The 21695-nt window shown below is 42.0% G+C and overlaps 1 protein-coding gene across 10 annotated transcripts in view; it reads left to right on the forward strand.

The window, feature by feature from the left end:
• The window catches only part of ITPR2 (inositol 1,4,5-trisphosphate receptor type 2), a 244528-nt gene that overhangs the window by 176636 nt on the left and 46197 nt on the right, over positions 1-21695 (forward strand). For all 10 annotated transcript variants that reach the window (XM_040061446.2, XM_058420145.1, XM_058420144.1 and 7 more), the window contains 3 exons: positions 1356-1451; positions 2621-2740; positions 21025-21132. In XM_040061446.2, the coding sequence (XP_039917380.1) occupies positions 1356-1451; positions 2621-2740; positions 21025-21132 (324 nt within the window). The remainder of the gene's footprint in view (positions 1-1355; positions 1452-2620; positions 2741-21024; positions 21133-21695) is intronic.

The following is a 21695-nucleotide window of genomic DNA, read 5'->3' on the forward strand; positions in this document are numbered from 1 at the left end:
GTATTTAATCCTCAGCCTAACACAGCCCTGAGCAAGCTGCTTTGAGCAGGGGCTGGACTGCTGGAGTCTTAGTCCAGAGGGAAGCCTTTAGTGTGTGGTTTTACGATCCAACCTGTGCAGTTTTGTGATTCTGTGCTCAGCAAGGATAACCCCTATGGGCTTTTAGCTGTGGAATAATTAGTGTGTTTCTGGTCTATAGCATCCAAATTGTAATTTACAAAATTCAGCTCTCGAGTTGGACAGGTTTGACTGGGAGACTACAACACGTGTGATTGTTCTATTGGCCTCTAGTGCTCCATATTTTCAGCTCTGTTATCAAAACTTGGGGATACAAAAGCTGCTCAAAACACAAGTTGCTTGAACATGTAGGGAATAACGTCTTCATTTTTGCCCTGGTCCCAAAAGCAGCTGAACCCTTTTCCTCTGAAACTGCCCATGCCAATTATCTGAGGCACACTGGAGAAATTTCGGCTGAAATTGTTGATAATGGCAACAAGCAGCTGAGAGTGAGGTTGTAGGCTGTGTTGGCAATTTTCCTTACCCCTGCCTCTTCCCTTGGGATTGTCTCCTGCTTCTAAGTGTTCCAACAGCTCAGTCTGTTACAGGGAATGATGGGGATGCTGTGACAGGTCAGCCAAGGCAACCCTGCTCTGCCAGAAAGCAGCCAAACCTCCAGAACTGTTCTTCCTCTCCACTTCAGCTGATTTAACTGGAAGACAGGCAGGTCTCTGAAGTCTGAAGCACCACTGGGCTGCTGTGGCTAAAGCTCATGCTGTGCAATCCTGAGGAGCGGTCTTGGTGAAAAGCAGCCAGTGACAAAGCAAAGGTCATCTTTATATATTCCCCCAGGAATATTTAGTAGGGAAACAAAATCTCAGGAGTGTGTGAAAACAGTTTATTTTACAGATTTTCAAATAATAACCAGTTGGGCTTCATAAAAACCAAAGGGGGAGGAAACCTGCCTGAATGATAAAACCTTTTGTGCAGTATGTTTTGTAATTACCTCTGTTGAGTCTCGTTTTAACAGAAAGCCAAGGCAAAAATTTCTAGGTGGGCAGTAAGGAGAGGAAATGGAATTTAATTTCTTGTGCACAGTCTGCAGCAACACTGTATTTAAGTCAAATATTTTTCAGTGTTTAAAATTTTCCTTCCAATATAGCATGCAGAGTTAGTGTTACAGTATGCTGACATTTAAAAAATCCTATTAAATATTTCAATGAAATAAAAGATGCAAGTGGTTGAAAATCTTATCCACTAAAAAAGTGGTCCTCATAATCTCAATGAAAACAAATGCAAGGGTCATTAATCCATGAAAGAGAGTTAAAATTTGCATTAATTTGGTTTTGTATCTCTAGAACAATGCCTCCAAGCTTTTGCTGGCTATTATGGAAAGCAGGCAAGACAGTGAGAATGCGGAAAGAATCCTTTTCAACATGAGACCAAGAGAACTGGTGAGAAAACTTGTGAATATTCATAAATCTTTTGGCTGAAAAAAAATCTGTCATTAAAACATTTTTTAAATGATCTGTATCTAAGCTGAGAAGTGTTGGCAGCGTATGGTGGCACAATGTATCAGGATAGTACTAATTCACAAAAACTACTTTAAAAGGATCAAGCGTGCATGATTTCAGTCTTTACGACTTCATTATTTTTATCCGTTCCAAGCACTTTTCTGTAATTGTTTCCTAACTAAATTATCATATTCTGGTAGACTGTCTTCAAGTGCAGTTTGTCAAGGGCTGGCAAATTAGGTTTGTACAGTTTGTGAAGCAGTGCTAACAGAAGTGTGTGTGTAGACATAGAATATATTTAATATACATGTATGTTATTTATTTATGTCTCATGAACAAAGAGAGTTCCAAGCAGTTTTTGCTGTGTTTTGGAACAACCCTGGTGTTTATGGAGGTCTCCGGGAACTTGAAATGGGTTGGAAATCTGGGGGAGTCATTTCCAATACGACTTGACTGTGTGACAGCAGAGACAGAGATATCTGGGAATTCTTGAGGGATTCTGGGGGAAGAATCTGGGAGCATCATCCCTGCCCTTAGGCAGAGCCCAATGCCTGCTGGTTTCAGGGAATCATCACTAAGGTGGCATCTCAGCAGGATGAGGCCATCCCTAGGGTACAACTGCAGGATCAGGCCTTATGTGGGGAGCCATATGGTGGTCCTGTAAGAGGCTTTTGAATATTTGGAATTTCCCCAGCACCCTGCCCAGATCTTCCTTTCCTTTTTGGTTTAAGTGTGTTTTTCTTTTCCTGTGAAATTGTATTGCTGCCTGCTCTGGCCAGAGGAAGATCATGGCTGTGCTCTAAGTGCTGCACAACACTCCCTGCCCCATATCTAGACCAGTTTTAGAAGCATTTGTGAAAACACCTGCTCACAAAGGCTCAGCATTCCTGTTCCTTTCTCATGGTTGCTGATGAAAAATGTAGTGGTTTGGAGCTTCATAAATCCTTCAAGCTTGTCTTTATTCAGAAAGTGTTTCTCAGCTCTCGTTGCAGAACTGCAGGGCACCCATCCAGGCTGGAGCTGAACAAAGTGGCTGTGTTCAAACACTGTGTGTTTTTCCCCAGGAACCACATTTATTTCATCTCTCCCTGGCTGCGTTTGTGTTGCAGGTGGATGTGATGAAGAATGCCTACAACCAAGGTCTGGAATGTGACCACGAAGAGGAGAATGGAGATGATGGCATCTCCCCAAAAGATGTTGGCCATAATATCTATATTTTGGCGCATCAGGTATGTCTTGCTTTGTGACGGCTTCCAGAAAAGCATTACGTGGTTAAACTCCACATTGTCACAGGTGGGGTTGGGCACTTCAGTGCTAAGAGAGAAGTAACGATGTGTTTGTTGATAAAAACCCAAGTTTGATAGCAGATGTGACAGTGGGTTAATAGTTCAATGGCAAGGCACACTTGATTGTTCACTGCAGACAGGACAGGCTCAGCCAACACTGTCACAGAGACCCTCCTGTGGGATCATGATGTTAAGGAAGGATCCCCTTGCATTCTAAACTCTTTCTCAGAGGGGAGTTTAGGTGCAGCTGGATCCACACTTAGTCCCAGCTTTGCCCAACAGTTTATGTCTAAAAGTTTATCTGCACATGATCAATTCTTTATATCATCTAGCCATCAAGATTTCAGAGTTTAGCATGCTCTTAACCACTGACCAAGAGTCTCCTGTAGTAAGAAATCCCTCAGTCTTGATGAGCAACCTTGAGAGCCATCCCCTGCCCAAGGGGAGATCCTGAATATCTTGGTCCTCCCACTGAGGAGAAATTGCAATTTGCAGTGTAGAGCAAAACAGTGTCTGTCCACTTAGCTTTGTCTTCTTTTAACATTAACAGATCATTGATATCAATCAAATCATAAATTGTGTTACTATTACTGGTGTATTTTAAATAGTGCCTTCAGTTGTGATACCAAGTGAACTTGATTTCAGAAGACTTCTATTATTTTAGATATATTACTTTGCCAATAAGAATAACTGAGCCTTTTCACTGTTTTCTCCTTTCGAATTATGCTGTAGTGCCCTCAAGCTTTTTCTGATCACTTTTACTTCTCTGCTGGTAAAGGTAGAATGTACACTGACGGTTGTTACTTAATGGGCTGTTTATTCTTCAGAGTAGCTGGTGTCAAAAATAGTTTATCTTTCAATTATATTCAGAGTATTGAAAAGTTTTTTGTAATTGAAAGAGTAAGGGCTATGAACTTCTTGGTTATATTATAAGTTACAGCATTTGGTATTTCATATAAGGGCCAAATTAAAAAAAAAAACGGTTTTCCCTCAGTAAGAAGAAATAAACAAATGGGGATAAGGGAGTGTTCCTCATTCATTATGTTTATTGAGTGTTGTTAGAAATTAAATACTCAGTGGAAACAAAAGAAAAGAAAACAATCTATAGTTACAGTGCTATTATGCAATGCTTCTTTCAAGCAAGGAATGCAAAAAAAATAGTTACTGAGTTATGCTGATGTGCTTGCAGCACATTTAAATAAGTAAGTATTGTTATTATGTTGCTGGTGGTGTGGTTGACCATGTTCTACTCTCGTGCTGTGTGTGGGGCTGTACCTAAGATACCCATCAGAGATGACAGTATTTTTAGAAAGCATCTGTAGCTCCTTACCTTGTCTGAATTTACTCCTCATCTGAATGCTTATAATGAAAATTTAAATGCCTGCCAAATCGGGGTGTCGGTATTTTCTGTTTTCTGCCTACAGTTTGTGTTAAATTACTTAACAGGGTCTGTGACATGGAAAATATGGGTGGGGGGGTGTGGAATATAGGCCTAAAGCTATATATGAAGTGTCTGCTGGGGTCATTTTACATAAGAGGTCACTGCCAGGGGTACACCAGCTGGCTGAGGTGTAGGTTAAGCTCTGTCCCTAGGTTCATATCCACAGTGCTGGAGAGGTCCATGGTGCCACTCCACAGCTATTCCTGATCCATAGCTGGCGTTTCAGTTGCATAAGGGTGGATATTTTTACAGCAACTTACTGAGCTCCTTCCTGTTCTGTAAAATTAAATGTCATGATTGGCTCTGCATGCTGTAAAAATATCCATCTTTTTACAAAAAAAAAAAAAAAAAAAAAAAAAAAGGACTGTTTTCTTTTTCTTGCATTTCTGTAACATAGTACATGTGTTTACAATAGCTTTGCACCCATGTCAAGCCCCATATCAAAACAAAGTAATTCAAGGGCAGGCAATTTGGGGCCTTTCTGTGTCCTCTGCTAAAGGAACACAACAATTCTTGGCACAGACCTGCTGATCTCTGACCCCAAACTTTTTCCATGTGTGCCCTTTTTGCTCGCCCTGGGATGGGCAGGATACGAGCATGGACCCTCGTCAGTAAGGCCATTGTTGCTGCGTTCCTTTGCTGGCTTCAGTCTCCAAACACCCTCTGCTTTGCTCTCAGAGTGGTTTTTTGGTGCCCGGGCCTTCTGCTGGGCTTAGCTGACCTGATTTACATAATATTTCTTTGCTGTGGCACTTCATCTGACTTAGCTTTTTTCTGCAACTGGTGTGGCTCCTCAGTCGCTTTCCTTACACTTCCTGGTGACCACTTGCTCTAGTTACAGCTTTTTGCTCCCTCTGTAATAGCAGAATCAAGACTGAGAGTTCCCCTTTTTGCTGTCCCAGCCCTCAAACACAGACAGTTTATTTTGGGGAGCTCCGACTTTCAGTTTTTCTCGTTGTGCTCTTCAGGGCAATGCTGGGTTCTGCATTTTGCCACCACTACATCCTTCCTTGCCCTTCCTGTGGTCGATTTTACCAGAAGCATGAGGCACTCTTGTAAATGTTTGACCTGCAGTGCATAGAAAGTTGTGCATGTCTCACAAGCAAGGCTGAGATTTCTGTTAGTAAATCTTCCTCCCAGCCCCGGCCCTAAATGTGCACTTGCACATTGTGCACACACAGAGTGTGGGTGCAGCAGCCCTGTCATGCCAGTGATCACACATCTTCCACGTGCTTCTTTATCCTCTCTTTTCTTTCCTTCTTCATCTTCCTGCAGCGTGCCACGTGCCGTGGCCGTGCTGCTTCCCCTGCACTGACCCCGGGCTGTCTGGACACTGCTGCTCCTCACTTTTCCTGCTCCTCGATGAGCAGAGGGGAGAAGGGAAGGCCACTGGGAGAAAGCAGAACTGAGCTGTCCGTGAGGAGCTGCCCTGAGCCGCAGCCCTGCTCTGCAGCCTGATTTTGGGGCTCCTTCCAGATGTAGCTCTTCTACAGCTGCTTGTGGAGCAGTGACACGAGCTGGTGCTTGAGGTCACATCCTGGAAAAATAGGCCTGTTATTGGGAAGTAGAAAGGGTTCACAATTTTCTTGAAAATCCACGGAGGATATTCTGTTTTCTTTCTCTGGTTCAAATGTCATGCTCAAAGCCAAGCCTTGGCATTGCTAACTCCTTGCAGTAGTCCTGGCTGAGTGCCAGAGGTGTGCTATGGACAGTTCCATCACCTCGTACACCGCTTCTCTTCCAGCCTCAGTCGGTAGGTATGGTATTTTTACTGCTGTCCTCTTAAGAGATTGTGTAAAAGCCGGTCACACTTTGTTTTGCAAGGTTAGTAAGGCTGTCCACAAAGAGGCTTCATCTTGATGTGATGTCCCCGGAGGAAATTACAAAATCTTTTGACACGACAGCACCAAAAAAAAGTTTCATTCTTGCTCCTTATCTGCAGAAGAATTAGTATAGGAGAATCGAGTTTTTAAGTGGTTACACAAGGAAAGAAATTAGAAAAATCTAAAGAAATCCCCTGGCTTTTCAGATGATTGCTTGAGTTGGCTGCCTGTTTGTCATAACAAAGTACTTCAGAAGTTTGTAAACTAAAACACAGTACTTCATTGGCACTATTTCCATGAGGTTCATGATACCTTTGATATAATATGAAGCAAGATAAGGCAGTGATTATAACTAGAGGCTCCTGTAGTCTGCATGCACACACACACACATATATATGTGTGTATGTGCTTCTGTTAGCTGAAAATACTTTGGAGTGTTGTGTTTTTCAGCTCATGCAAACTGTCTAAATCAGGCATGGAGCCCAAGCTAATCCACTGTACCTTTCAGCAGGGGCTTTATTCATGAGGGTCACAAGAATGTGAAATAACTTTACATAGCTTTTTGTCAGCTTGCAGCATGGCAAGCGTGCACTTTCACCTGCCTGCAGAGCTGTGGAGAGACGTCCTTGATCTGGAAGGATGTGAGTAGAGGAGGGAGTAAGGGAGCAATGTGTAACAAAACTCCCAGATTTCCAATGCCTTCTAAACTGCTCTGCCTGCTTCCCAAGGCTGTGGCAGGAGTGTAGGGGGACTGACACAGGTGTCACCCCTTTCGTGCTGCATGTTCCATGCTCTCAGGGTAGCAAAATGTTTTCTTCATTTTAAATTTCTGCCTAAATGCCCTGTTTGGAGAGGGAGCACAGGTCTTGGAACTCCACAATACCTTTGTCACTACCTGGTAAATATGTTATTTGTTTGGTTGTTTTGTCTCTTTTTTTAAAATGAGATTAAGCTAAAATGTTATTTAAATCCCAACCAAGTGAACTATTGTATTTATACAATTACCTGGTGCCACCAAGGCTTAACAAAAAATATTTCCTCATCCCATAAGGTTATAAGAATTATCACTGTCTGATGTCAGTGCAGTGAAGACAAATTTGAACCAGGTTATCTTCTGATAGACTAACACAGTTGGAAGTGTCCTTCCATTTATAAGTTCTTAAAATAAACCAAGGAAAAAGGTAAATCTGCTGTGAACTGAAAGGTTCTCACTGCAAGTACTGCTAAGGACTGACATCTTCCTCTCTGGTGCTAGTTTTAAATGGGCTGAGCAAAATAAGTCATTCAGCCTTATATATTTGTTAGTATATTAATAACAGAATCAAGATATTTTCTTTTATCAAACTTGGCAAGCATTATCAAACTAATGTCTTTCTGCCATGTTTACTTCATTGCTTAATAGTGTAGACAGATGAAGGGGATTTGCTGACTAGGCAATTAAAAAGGCAATAATTGATGGCATGGATTTATAGTTTGGGAGTAGGGATACACTACCAGCTATTTTTTAAAAGTTACTATTTTCAACATTTGAAATAGGAGAAGCTTGAAAATGAGACTTGGATACGATGCATTCATTAAGGATAAAGTAAAATCAGTTTAAAAAAATTTAGCTATCCAAATAGGAAAAAAATCTAAGAAGCACAAAGCCTTTTGTTTCTCTGGGTTTCTCATTAGTCTGTCTTTCTGTAGCTTTCATCAGATTTGAGTACACCCAGGACTTGGGACCACCTTTATTTTCCACACCAGTACTGACCCTACAGCTGCATTGTTCTAGGACTCTTACATGCTCCAGCAGAACAAAGAAATGACAATAATAATTATTTCAGAAATTTTAAAAGAATTAATCTTACTTTTTACAAGATTTTGGAGTGGTTAAAAGCTCTCATTAATTTTATTTGCCCCTTTTTAAGTCGGTGGTATTACCTGGTGTTACAGATAAAGGCGCCAAGGCAGAAGCAGGCACAGACAGCAAGTCATGAGCTGTCATGGGGCTCAAATCTGGCTTATTTGATCCCCAGTGCTTTGCTTTGGCAGCCACCTGGGCTTCCCTCCTATGCTCACTCAATCCCAGCTACTTTGCTAATGTGGAAAGTTGGCATTTATTGGGCAGTGCATAATCACTGAGCACATTAGTACTTCAGAAGTCTTTTTAGTGGCATGCTAACGTGTGTTTTTCAAATAAACTTTCCTGTGCTGCTACTATTATGGGTTGCCGAGGCAAGAAAAGCTTTCATAAGGTAACGGATGCAAATGTGTTCTTGTGTGTGAGGGAGGTATTGTAAGGCTTAAGGGTTTTTTTGTGGGTGGTTATTTTTGGTGTTGTAGTTTGGAGCAGTTCCTGGATTTCCTTCACTTTGCTGTATTTTAACTTTTAGACAGATTCACTTGGACCTTCATCCTTCTTTTCCTTTGAGTGTGTGTGTGCGCATGTATGAAATAAAAGACAATTATTAAAACTTATACTAAAAGGGAGATGTGAATTCTTGTACTCATCCATTTGTCTTGACCTGAATACAATTCAAGCCAGGTCAAGGGCTTCCATGGCAAGAGATCTTCCATGGTTTAATGTGTGAGGGAACAAGAAGTAACACTGGAAATGTGGTCCTCCAAATGTGGAATGGGATCACTGCATGTGACTCCTCTGAAGCTTTCTGAACTGAGTTGTCCCAGGCTCACCAAACACTGTTCTGTATGAAGTGTGATTGTCGTCAGGAATAAATTCAGGGTGAAATTTGGCTTTTTAAAATTAAATGTTGCTGAAGAAGGCAGAAATTAATTGCTCAGTAATGTGCATTGACAAGCACCTTCTCTAAGACACAGCAGAGAAGCACCTGAAAGCGTTTTTAGGAGAAAAAAAACTGCTGGAACCAGTTACAGCCCAGTAGTCTGCCATGGGCATGAACTGGCTAGAACTTTAATATCATGGTTTTACCATGGAAATAAGATAAACAGAAGACAAGTGGAAAAGTCTTTCAAGAGCACCTTCACCCTTGATAGTGGTGTTGCCATTACCGGCCCATAACATTTGGCTAAAAAGGCCTGTGGGAGCTGTGAGTTCCCAGAGCATTTTGCTCCAAAAGATACGCTCATCCAGTTGGGAAGCAACTTTGAGCTCAGGTAAGGATCCTCCAGATGAGCTGAGGTCTGGGGACCACACTGGTTCAGTAAATTTTTTTAAGCTTGCTGAGTTCTTTCTGCTCATCCTCTGCCTCAGGTAACTGCATGTCTGTCTTTACAAAACATTGAGCTGTGCCTAGGTTCTGATGACAAAGATTTTCAGTTGATTCTGTTTTGTGAATGAAATGTCTTGGTTCATTTGAGTTCTTACACATCTCTGACTGGTACACTCTCAAAAAATAAAAATGTTTTAGTGTATGAGACTAGGATTTTGGAAAAGAGATCACTGGTTATATTGAGTGCAAATGTAGATGGCTCACATTTTGTGTAGCAATGGCCAGTGTCAAATTGTGCAGCTGATGTGGACAAGAAGCAGTTGGCAGATGTTGTTGGAGATTGTCCTCCCAAGTACGAGATGACAAATGGAGAAAAACATTGTACACAATTAAATACATAGGATTACCTTTTGAGGCTAGAAGATGATGGACTCTATCCTGTAGGATAAACCTGTCCTTCAGGATGAATAGCTGTGAGTTTGTGAGATGAGGATGCTCTCTCTTTCTGCAGGACAGGTAGAATTTTTCAAGCTAAAGGATGTAATTTTTTGCAAGGCTATGCTGAGCTTTGCAGTTTTTTTGTGGGTTTTTTTTTTGTTTGTTTCTCTGTCCTTAACAGAGAAGCTCTTGCTGATAGCAGTGCTAAAACAAAGGGCTAATGGGAACCAATCCCAGAAACTGTGACTGTCTGGGGACTCATAAGCTTGTGTGCCAGACCTGAAAGTTTTCATGGAACTTTTATGCTCCACATGTTGTTTTGCCGTTATCATCCTGATGAGACAGGCTATGGCATCAAAATGACACCGGCTAATTAAATGTCAGGAGAATCAGAAGATGTTGCAAGGCTTTTACTCTGAGATTGCCAAGATTGAAACAGAAGCCAGTGACGCACATCACCCTCCTTGTGGCTCATTAGGATGGGATATAACTCCACGTTCAGCCAGCTGCAGGATGGAGAGACAGTATGGAGGCTGCCACGAGGGCTTGACACTAATGAGCACCTGAAAGGTTAAATAAACGTCTGTGGCTGATGTTAGGTCTCAGGTTATAACCTTGGCAACTTGTCCTTTGATGTTTTCTTTTTCTCTCCTTCTCCTTGGAAGCATTCACCTCAGAATCCTGTTCTGGCTTTGATAGGGATCTACATGGGAACCTCTGTTTTTCATCTGGTGCTGTGTTGACTTAGGCTGCTAAGAGCTGCTAGGATTCAAGCTAGAGCTTTTTACTGTAGGTTGTCCATAAAAGCTGTAGCTTATTTTAATTTTTCTGGTTTTACTTCTCTAGAATAAGATGAAATGTCTATTCTACATATGTGTGTGATTTATTATATGTAATGTTAATGAGGGATATATCCTGTTTGACTGTGGCAACTGTGCATTTCACTAGTGCACAGGTGGCCTTAATATTTCTGCTTTGTGGGTTTCTTCTTCTATCTTTAACTTCTGTAATCCTTGTGTTTTGTGGTTTACAAGATTTTTTGTCATTGGAAAATATGTTGAATTGGTGTCGGGGCCCAAATGTTACACCAGAAGAAATATCCTTTCTTTGTCAAATGTCTGCATTGTGAAATCTTCACATTAGTCTGTGGTTTTACTCTGAAAATTGGCTGTGGGACAATGAAATACTGTTCAAGACATTCTCTGCTCTCAGGCTCTGTTTGCAGCCCTGTCCTAGGAATAACCACACTACCTTTTTATTGCTGTCTGAAGCAGCATGGGGTGGACAGAGGGACTTCAGTCCTGCTTTGGTTCTCTGACACCCGTGGAGCATTTACTTCTCTTCCCACTTGAAGAATGGCTCTTCATTTAGCTGTGTCCACAGCTGGTCTGTGTGGGAATGCCTCCACTCAAAGTAGGAAAGCAACACTGATTTATACTGATTTGTACTAGTAGAGAACTTGCCCCGTTGCCCTCAAACGGTACTCTTACCCTGGAGCTGCCTGCTCGTGTTTGTCATGCTTTAAGAGTGATGATACAGGGGTCACAAGGAGGATGGCTTGACTTTAAACTTTTAGATTGAAATTACTTGGAGAAGCGTTATGTAGAATTAAGCACAATTTTCCTTGGAAACCGAGTAAACTCAATCCAGAAGCCGTTGAGAGGCAATAAATGTGGGACCACACAGTGCCATATTTCCAAAGCCACCCTTCAAAGCACACTGCAGATGCAGCCAGCCCCGAGTGCTGTGTGCACTGTTCACTGGCTCAGAAAAGGATGTAATGTAGCTGTTTTGTTCAAATTGCTGCAAACTCCCCTTATTAAGGAAGCTGAATTAACCAAAGTATTGAGTTCTTGCTCTGGAGACAGAGCTGGAGCTTTTCCTTTAGAGGTAACCTTCAAATGAATCAAGGTGCACCTTTTTCTTCTATGTACAGCCCAACTAAAGCATTTTACCCTAAGGTGGGGTTTGGTTTGAGGAGAAGTGAGGGTAACCTTGGAAATATCATGGAAGTGAAATCTGGTCTCACTTAATAGTATCAGAACTGTTCTAATAGGCCTCCGATATCTGCATTGTGAAATCCTGCACCTTAATTAAAATTGGGGGGGGGGGGGGGGGGGGGGGGGGGGGGTGTGTGTGTGTGTGTGTGCATCCTCTCTAACAAAGACATACTTTTTTATGTTCAGTAGTCACTGAAGTAATTACAGGTTAACAAAAATAAAGAGCATTAAACAGAATGTCAAAATATGTCTGTTCCTCACAGTTGCTCCGTTTTAACTCTCATCTCCTGTGATGTCACAATTTAATTAGGTATCTCAGTCACTTTAGAGTTTTCCAGACAAGATCTGAATTTGTAATCTACAAATCAGCAGAGCTCAGTTGCCATCCTCTGTATTTTATTCATTTAACACAGTGCAGAAAAGTGAAAATGAGGTTCACCTTGCACTTTCTCTGAGGCAGCTTTATGAGATACTGGATAAAAGTGTCCAACTGTGAAAATCAGTTTTAACAACTGATTATGCTTTTCTTCACCAAAAGTGAGGTGATCAGTTACTTTTGATCACCTTCAGACCTGCACACAGATAAGCATCGAATCAGCCTGGGGTTAAAGAAGCCTTTTCTCTGTCTTTTCCTAAGGGCAAGAATTTTCGGAGTTTACAAATGATGGTCTGTGGTAGCCTTAAATGAACTTTGTTTGGAAAATCTTTCCAGCTGTTTCTGTCTTTGAGTCTGCAGAACACCATTTAAGTGCTAGTTGGTTGGGTAAAACAGCATAATTTGTGAATATCTTATTTGTGATAAGGACAGAGATGAAATTTTTAGTCCCACCAAGACCTGTTATTTCTTAAGTGCCAGGTGAAAGTGCTTTCCTGAGGACAATAGCCATAATACAGAGTTGGAAAGAACAACTCATTATTTTGCATTCTCTTCTCTCTGGTCTTATGCTGCCACTTTTATTTTTTTAGGGGTATTTTGCTCTGCTGATTGGAGGGGGAGGCAGAGATTCAACAGCATGGTTGAAAATGTTGGAAAATCCCACCATTGTAATTGTTTGAGGGGAGTCATCTCTCAGTTCCTGTCCACCTCCACACTTGCACACTGCCCTCCCTGTTTTGTAGCCTACAGTGTACATACACCAGGCCCAGCAGATAGTAGGAAACTCATGTCTGCTGTGAATTCTACAGTTTTCAGCTTCAGCTGTTTGCTTGCTGCTTCAGTCTCGTATGTTTTTGACTCTGAATGAGCAAGTTATGCTTTTCTGTGTGCTGTGGAACTATGTGTTGAGAAGGTGGGATGTGAACGTGACTGGCTATGAACAGAGTTTTTAATTTGACATCAACGTAACTTGAATCACAGAGTCTGATCCATGATTCCAGGCTGCAGCTGAGGACTTAGGCCCCTTTGTGTGCCTCATTGAAGACAGTGAGATGGCTTATCCAGGTCTCTGCAGGGGCTGTCTTCCAAGCCACACCTGCCTATGGCAGAGCTGGTGATGATCCCGGGTTGGTTGGTGAACTGCATCCAGTTGAAGGGGTCACAGTGTGCCAAAGAAACCATGGCACTATCCTGAAAATGTGAGAGGGAAGATGAGTTTGGGTAGATCCTGAAGAAGAGGATGAGTCCATTCTGGAAGGACCAACCCACGAGGAACTTTCTGCTCATGGTGCCAGAGAAAGGGATGTTGAGTGCTAGTCAACGCCTCCTGGTCTTATGGCTCACAGAAGGAAGTCTGTCCGTAATTAAAAACTTGAAACTGTGGTTCCCCTCACCACATTTCCCCCAAAGGAAGAGTCAGCAGCAGCTCCTCCTTTTGTTTGTGTTAGCCTGTCTTTTCTAGAGAAGCCACGTAGTAGACAGAAGAAGATAGCTGGCAGAGAAACCCATTCTGCAGAGAAGAGAAACATAGAAAGTGAAGGGCTTGGGAGCAAAAGGATTCTAAGAGTTCCTGAAAAGGATGTGTCTTTCAAAGCTCTCTTATCTCAGATGTATTTATGTGTTATAAAATGTTGGTGGCTTTTAGAGGTGAATGGTTCTCTCGCTGTGTGGATTTGGGATCCATATACCTGCTGGTTCGGGCCTTCCCAGACTGTGTCTATACAACATTGGTGCCAGTGTTTTTGTCTGCATTTTGTGGAGTAGCACGTGGCTGGGATCTTCTCCTTCCATTCTGAAGAAGACTAATTGCAGAAACTCTGCTCTCCTTTTCTTTTCCACTGAACTTTCTTGTTACCTCCCTATAATCATCTCTGACACTTTCATAATCTGATTTCCTTCCATCCTGTACTTGGCAAAATTTTGCTTACAGTAATCACGGGAGGCGGTCTCTGAATGCAGTTGTGTCCTCCTGTTGGAATATTCTGGATTGCATACAGCTGTCTACATCCTATGTCCGCTGCTGCCCAGTGTGGCCAGTGTACACCAAAATCCAAGTGTATGCCTTGGGCTGGTTTGACTCAGCCGCCCGTGACAGTTCACACGTAGCCTGTGTGGAGATGTTTCACATCCACCCACCTCAGATTAATTTTGTTTGGTTGCAGCACGTTTTGTCTGACCCGAACTTCCCCACACATGTGTACGCTTCGTGTTTTTGGAACACAGCTTTTCCTGCAAAAGAAATTAGGAAGGAGGCAAGTGGAAGTTATGTCCATTGAAATATTAACAAGTCATTTTGTCTTCTGCTGGTTTTCATCAGGGTAAAAAAGAACTGCAAAACCACAACAAAAATAGCAATGAAATTACTATGGGGGGCTGCAAACATAATAGTGATAGAGTTCACTTAGCTGTGGTGGTTTCTTTTGTGTGATAATACTGAGGTGTTTTATTTCTCCCCTGTGAGGTAGATCGCTATTAGCCACAATTTGTAGTGTGCCCCATGTGGAGGCTGGGGAGGAGAGTTGGTGCCTCAGAGGTTACGCGAGGCCATGGAAGACCCAGCAACAGAATCCAAAGCGTCTGGACCACCCAGGGACCTGCTCATGTACCACAAGCCATCAGGGAAAGATTAACTCTAAACCCTTTTGGTTGCTCTGTACAGTATAATTGTCTAAATGAAATCAATGAATACTTGATTTGAGAGTCTCCCATTGCTCCATCCCTGCTGTTCCTAATGTTTGTTAACAGATTGCTTTGTGGCAGAGTGCAAAGGTGCCGCTCTATAAAACTGTAATGACTTCTGGAAAGGAAGTTGCCCTGTGTATTGCAGAAAGCACCATTCAGTTTTGATTGGAACATGGGGAGCTGAGAAGTTGTTATTGCTTTTAGTACAGCTACTTGGAATAAAAATTTCTGCTCAGTTATGGTTAAGATGACATTTCCTTTTTCCCTGCTTTTTTCTGTCCTTGTTTACCAATGGAGTTGGAATGTTCTCCTTTGCCCTGGGCAGGGAGCTGGCGCGTTGTAAGGTCCTGGCATGCCAAGGAAGAGGAGCTCCTTTTCTGTCTCCTATGCTCCTCTGTCTGTCACCCATCCTGTTTGCTACACCCTTGACTTTCTCTTGGCTGTTTTTTCTCAGTCCTTGGGGATTCTCTTGTCAATCCCAGCTTTTTTATCCTTTTTTGCTCTCTAAGCAGAAAATGAAGTGTTTGGTGAGCTGACTGGGTTATCCCTGGTGAGGGGGTTTGGTGGTGCCAGATCTCACACTGCCTGGCTCTGGGAGCCAAGGGCACTGAAGAGGACAAAAAAGGATGAGACTGAGGCTGTAAATGAGTCCCAGTTGCACAGCAAGGTGAGACTCATCTGAGCATTATTTTGCTGTTGCTGCAAGTTGCATTTTGTCACAATTTCCCCTGGTGAAAGACCACTGGCCTTTGGGCTGGCAACCCACACTGCGGGTGTGTGGTTACTGACAGGGTAGGGGAGAAGATAATTTACGGCAGATATCTTGGGTGTCACACCTTGGGCATCAGGCACAAACACTCACCTCACTTTCCCCAAGGGCTGTAGTTCATTAACTTTCAGGCCCGTGGAGTGGCCTCCCTGCCCTGACAGGTTCGAGGAGGCTGGCTGGCGCCCCAGAGGGGGGTGAGGCAAGGGCAGAGAGGGCTCTGTGCAGTGTGACTGCTTAGAAGTACGTCCAAACCTGGTTTCCTCCCCAAAACAAGCCCCAGTCCCCAGCACAGTCCTGGTGCTGCCTGATCCCGTGCCCTTTCCCTGCCAGGAGTGCCTCGTGTGCCATGTATCTCCCCATCACAAGCCTGCCTTGCTGCTGCCTTACAGCTGGGAGAAGAACTGAGAGAATTGGAACACGGATAATAATTATTTCAAGAATTTTGTTTCCACTTTTTTTTTTTTTTTAAGATTTTTGCAATACTTCTTAATAGTAATACTGTAAATGTAAATTGTATCAAGGCGCAGGAGCTATTTGTGCTATTTGTGTCGTTATTTCTGCTTCTCAGCCAGTTATCCAGTGCTTTTTGTACTGTTCCATCAACCTTTCCTAGGAAGTCAGTTTAACGTGTTTGACACAGCCTGTGAACTGACTCTTCCATGAAAACCCTGATTGCTTACATGACGCTAAACCTCACTAATTTAGATCCCTTTTTACCATTCTAGTCATAAAAAGTCACCTTTGCCCCACCCCACCCTCCCATATTTGGCAGTTTTAAAATGCTGGGGTTCCAACCTAGTGTCTGTGGCTTGTATTTCTTGTCTTTTTGGGGGCTTCAGCAAAGCCTAGTGTAACCAGCAGGGATTTTGACAACCATCTCAGCTGTGTACTGGGTAAGACCTCATGCCTTTGATGAGAACTTGAGAGGCCCCTGCAGTTTACAAGTTACAACCAGGGATTGACACAGCCTTATTAAAATATGGAGAGGCTCTGTGTTTTACAGAAATACTGAAAAGTGTAGAAAAGCTTTCTCTTTTCAAGCAATTTTTCCACATGCACACATACATTCACACACTGGTATTTTGGCAAACCAATCTACCATACCACGTCAGTGAGTTAATGACAGGCTGGTGAAATGAATGTTCACAGCTTTAAATCAGTCTTTTCTTTAGGAGCATTTAAATAACTTCATTTTTGTTCAAGGTAATCTTGACTATAAAGCTACTGGCCTGCAGGAAACCCATCTATTAATTGCAAAAGCTGCATCTGCTGTGGTTTTCCACACTGATGATCATGTATGGCATCCCAGATGAGTAGCAGATCTGATTTTATAGTCATGTTGTGTCAGGAGTTTTGAGTGAGTATTACTTGTAATTCTGTCATTTATCTCTACTGTTTCTTTATTAATGTCTGCAATGTTCTTGGTCTGTCCTCAATCTTTCACATTTTGTACTGATGCTTTATTACAGTGTTTTCCAAATTTTTTTTTAAGTAAAAATCTTCCAAGATGAACAGCAGTCCTTCCTTGGGAGCTGACTGAAAGCCAAATGATCTTTATTCATATAGCTATTGCATTGCACATCCCCTCTTTGGAAATCACTGTTCCATTATGTGCTATTGCTTCCTTGTCCCTACACGCCTTGATGAGCAGTAAAATACAGTGTTGACATTTAAAATATTGTCACTGGCATGGCTGATGTTTGAGTGAGTGAGTGAGGGAGTTTTCTCCACAATGGTGATTTTTCTGGGACTCTTTGCAAATTCAGGCTCTAGTGATGGTTATTTCTTTGTATCAATTACTCTTGCAGTGTATTTTTGAGATGCATTTTTGAGCTTTGCTTTGCAAACGTAAATGGAACTGTTCTTCTCATTGTAGTTGATCTCAGCCATGTTCATCCTGTCCTCCAGCTGCCCCAAAAGATTTGTGCAGCACACTGGATATAACACTTTACTGCATCACAGCAGTTAAATATGAAAAGAAAGAAATCACTCAGAGCTTGCACGGCCTTTACCCGCCACGCACAAACTGTCAGCTAGGGTGTATTATAAACTTGGATAAGCTTTCTGTATTCTAGGTTCGCAGTTTGTCACTGCATTATTATTTTCATTGCTGTGTCTTTGATCTCACAAAAATCTCTGCCCTGGTCAAGGCATCTGTTGACACAGTCCCCCTGGCCCACGTGGGCCTTTGAGCTCGTTATGGGGCGAAAGAAGGATCATGGAAGCAGAGCTTCAGAAAACACCATGGTTGCCAAATAACAGCATTCCTAAAGCTGTTCTGTGTCATACTGTGGGCCTCTGCTTTGGATCTGATCCCTCTCAGATTGCTGTCCACGTTCTTTCATCAGTGTAGCTGTGGCAATACAGAAATATTAGCAGTAGTTATTGTTGTGTCGACGTAGAGGAATCTGTCGTGTGAAGGAACGGCAATATGAGCAGAAAATTGATGGGCCCTTTGCTCTGAGCTTACTGTCTGAATGTCTAGAGCACCCAGAAGGTAAGTGGGTATTGAGAGATTTGGAAGCTGAGAGGAATGAAGTTATGAGTGAAGAAGATTCAGCTTCACCAGCTGAAGATTGCGGGTGCCATTAGGTAGGTTCCCCATCTGAAATGTGCTGTAGCTGTTCCAGCTTGGTCAGCAATCCCTCGTTGTTTCTGATGTGTCTTTTCTGGCAGTCGAGGGGCTGGCACAGAAAGTCCAGGCTTGTTCTTCAGGTCACTTTGTCCAGTGGCTGTGCTGGAAAGCCCCAGCTGTGCAGTGCTAGGCTCTGTTCACGCATCAGCACAGGACAGTCACAGCCTGAAAGCACAGCCTCAGAAAGCACAGTGCAGATCACCAAATACACACTGTTTTAGAGTGTGGCTGCTGTTCATGTGAAACCTAATAACAAAATATGCTCAATCTCAAATCCCCAGCAAGCTCTGAACACCGTGTTCTAGCCAGTCACATTAGGGCATGAGAGGCTGACATGGTTTTCCCTTCTACTCCATGGGATAAGGGAATTTCTGATACTGATCAAGAGAGACTTCTGCAGTAAAAGTTATGGACAGTTCAAAGCACATCAGGAAGCAATACCTAGAGATTTCATATGGTTAACAAATGGCATTTCCAATTTTGTATACAAGTTCACGTACAAATATAGAAAGTTTTTTGTGGTACTAATGGAAATTTCGGAACCTATAGCAGGTTCCTTACTCCAGACTGGCAAAGTTTTAACAAGAAGAACTATCCATGTGTCCTTGACTTGTCATTTGTTAGAAAACTCAAAATCTTAATGGTTCACATTGGAGAAATAAAGGTCAAGATACAGGCAAAGTTCCTCTGTATTACAGAAGATAATAAAAGGAATATATTTGCTCCTTCAAATATATGCTAATTCATCACTCCAAGCACGGTGTGATTGCATTCTGTCTAGTCAGTGCTCTTCTTCGTATCTTAAAGAAGAGATATAGCCAAAGTAAAGGGCACTTGGAGATAGACAGGGAAAATAATTGAGTCACAGAGAGTCTTCTGTTTGAGGAGGGATGGGAAGGATAGGGATTGTTTTAATTTAAGGAAGAGACAAATAAAAGAGAACATGACAGTAGTGTGCAGAATGATGAATGATACGGAGAAGGTGAACTGGGGCACACTTGCTTGCCCTTTTTTAAGTACAGAAGCAGAGGGACATCCAATAAAGCAGAAAGGCAAAAGTAATAACACTGTTGGAAGGGCATTTTTAAACAGTAACTATCTTGTTTCCAATGGCTCATCTTCTCCGTGATTCTAGAGCATGTCTTGAGGGGCATGCAAAGACCTCTAGATGAATTCAAGTTGTCTTGCTAAGCAGTAGTTGTGCAACTGTAAAAGCTGCTGGCTATACCAGGTTATTTGGCTTATGTGAAGGGGAAGAACTTGTCAGATAGTCTTAAAGAACCTTTTTAGTCTCAAAAATAAGTGGGAGTTTAGGTAAAGACATTAGTGTGTGTAATGATACTATCCATGCATTTGCTAGATAAGAGTAAAATAGTAACTATTCAGGACAGAAATCTGCTGCTGATGGAAGGAATATTCCTCTGCAGTTGACCCCCATGTCATTTCTTTGCTGGTCTCCCTGAATATCTGTTTATGACACTTTTATAAAGTGCTGATGTTGGGCCACATTGGCACAGGCTCTGCTGTCAGGAGCAAGCAGACTTCTATCCCCAAGGAAGTTGTTGGAAGCACATTTATTCTTCCTGAATATCCCTTTCTGATATTCTCTTACTTTTGGGTGTTCCATTTTTTATTCATCTTTATTTAAGAAGGTTGTATTGAGATCCAGAATAAAATTTATTTTGATCAGTAGATTCTAGGGAACTTCAATAAATGGACTAACTTGTGTACGTACCTCTCCCCTGCGTTACTGTTAAAAAAAGGGAGATAAATGAGACATGCAAATTCCAGATGAGTGAGATCACGTTCTGGTTAGATTATTACACTATCTGTTTGGATCCATTGTTACTTTTCGACTTAATCTCTGTCAGCCCTTTTGTAGCTGTGCAATTATTTTATAATTCCTCGCCAGGCTGTGCTATTTAATGTAGCACAATCCTGGCCCACCTGTGGTGATCATCACTTCAAAGCCCCGGTTCCTGTGGTCATTTTGAGTGTGTGCCTGCCTCATTTCTAATGCTCCGTTGTGGTAATGTCAGCTGTGATGATTCAGCCCTGGATCACATCTGCAAGGTGGCTTTTCCTTTCCTTTCCTGCTGCAGTTTTTCCCATATTAAAACAGGTGAAACACCTCAGCTATTCTGAATGGAAACCACTTGCTATGATGTAGGGAAAATTGAATTTTTAGTAATTTCCTTATGCCTTATAATTTGTTCTTTGTTTCTTACTCACCTACAGTACATCTTGAATGCATTTGCCAACATTTTTCATAATAAACTTTGTACAGCAATGGGGCATTTAAAATATCTACTACTCAACATAGAACAGATGTATTTTATCAATCACGTGAAGTGTATAATTTGTAAAAGTTTATAGGAGATACATATTTGTGTGTATGTGTGTATATAAACTGTACGCTTAAAGGATGTATTTGCCTGGCAACACAGTCCAGCTCCCTCAGAAATAGTTACAGACCTGGAATACCAACCTACAAACTAGTTTAGCCATTTGAAGTCACTGAGAAAAATTAATTGCAAATGTAATTTAGTACTCAGAAGTATGCAAATTTTATGTTTAAACTCAAGTGAAAAGAAGCATTCAGTCGAATTTTTTGGCATTTGTCAAAAGCCCTCCAAAAACCATCCAGGCTGCAGGCTAAGCTGCCTTTCATAAATCACAACTGAAGACTTTCTGCTGACTTCTTGAGACTTAATTGTTTTTATTGTTCTTGAGTAATTGCATTTTTGTTGTTATCTGTGTAAAGAGCCCCACTGGGTTGAGCATGTAAGTATATGGGAATGGGGGGAAGGAGGATTTGTGTTAGTTAAGTGGAGACGATGAAGCTGAAAACAGCAGCAGGACATAAATCAGATTTTTCTTCTTTTTCTAGTTGGCTTGTCACAATAAAACATTGCAACAGATGCTGAAGCCAGGGTCAGATCCAGATGAAGGAGATGAAGCCTTGAGGTTTTATGCCAAACATACGGCACAGATAGAGGTAAAGGATTGCTCTCCAGAAGATGGACTACGAGACAAGTCTGCATCTTGCATGTGGTGTATCTCCTCTCTTTAAGCTTCCAAATGGTGTGGATTATTTATGAGGAGAAGGTTGAATAATATGCTTTTGGCTGTGGGAGATAAAGGAATACACCTTTGGAGAAGTGGCTCCAAAGAATCATTTCATGGCAGCTTTCCTGTGTGTTACCAAACATGTTTTGTTAGGGAAGTAATGACTCTGGATAGGAGCTGTGTCATGAAGTCAAGAATCACCTTGTATGGTACATCACCCAAATAAATAATCATGAGTTTCAAAGCCACTGATGCTGGCTGATCAAATTAAAACTCTGGCTGGAGTACAAAGAGATTTTGAAGTGGTGTAGACATTCAATATGGCTTTTGTTTAAAATACTAAGGCTTGGCCTGGTTCTGCAGTTCTGTTCTCTATTTTAAATTTTACACCTGCCATGCACTGGACTTAGATAGAGGTCCACGGAGGTATCCCACCACAGGATAGGTGGAAGCTCCACAGCCTTGGTTGTCCAGAGGGCAGCTCAGTGCTCC

The sequence above is a fragment of the Hirundo rustica genome, chromosome 4, assembly GCF_015227805.2.
Source record: "Hirundo rustica isolate bHirRus1 chromosome 4, bHirRus1.pri.v3, whole genome shotgun sequence".
NCBI lineage: Eukaryota > Metazoa > Chordata > Aves > Passeriformes > Hirundinidae > Hirundo > Hirundo rustica.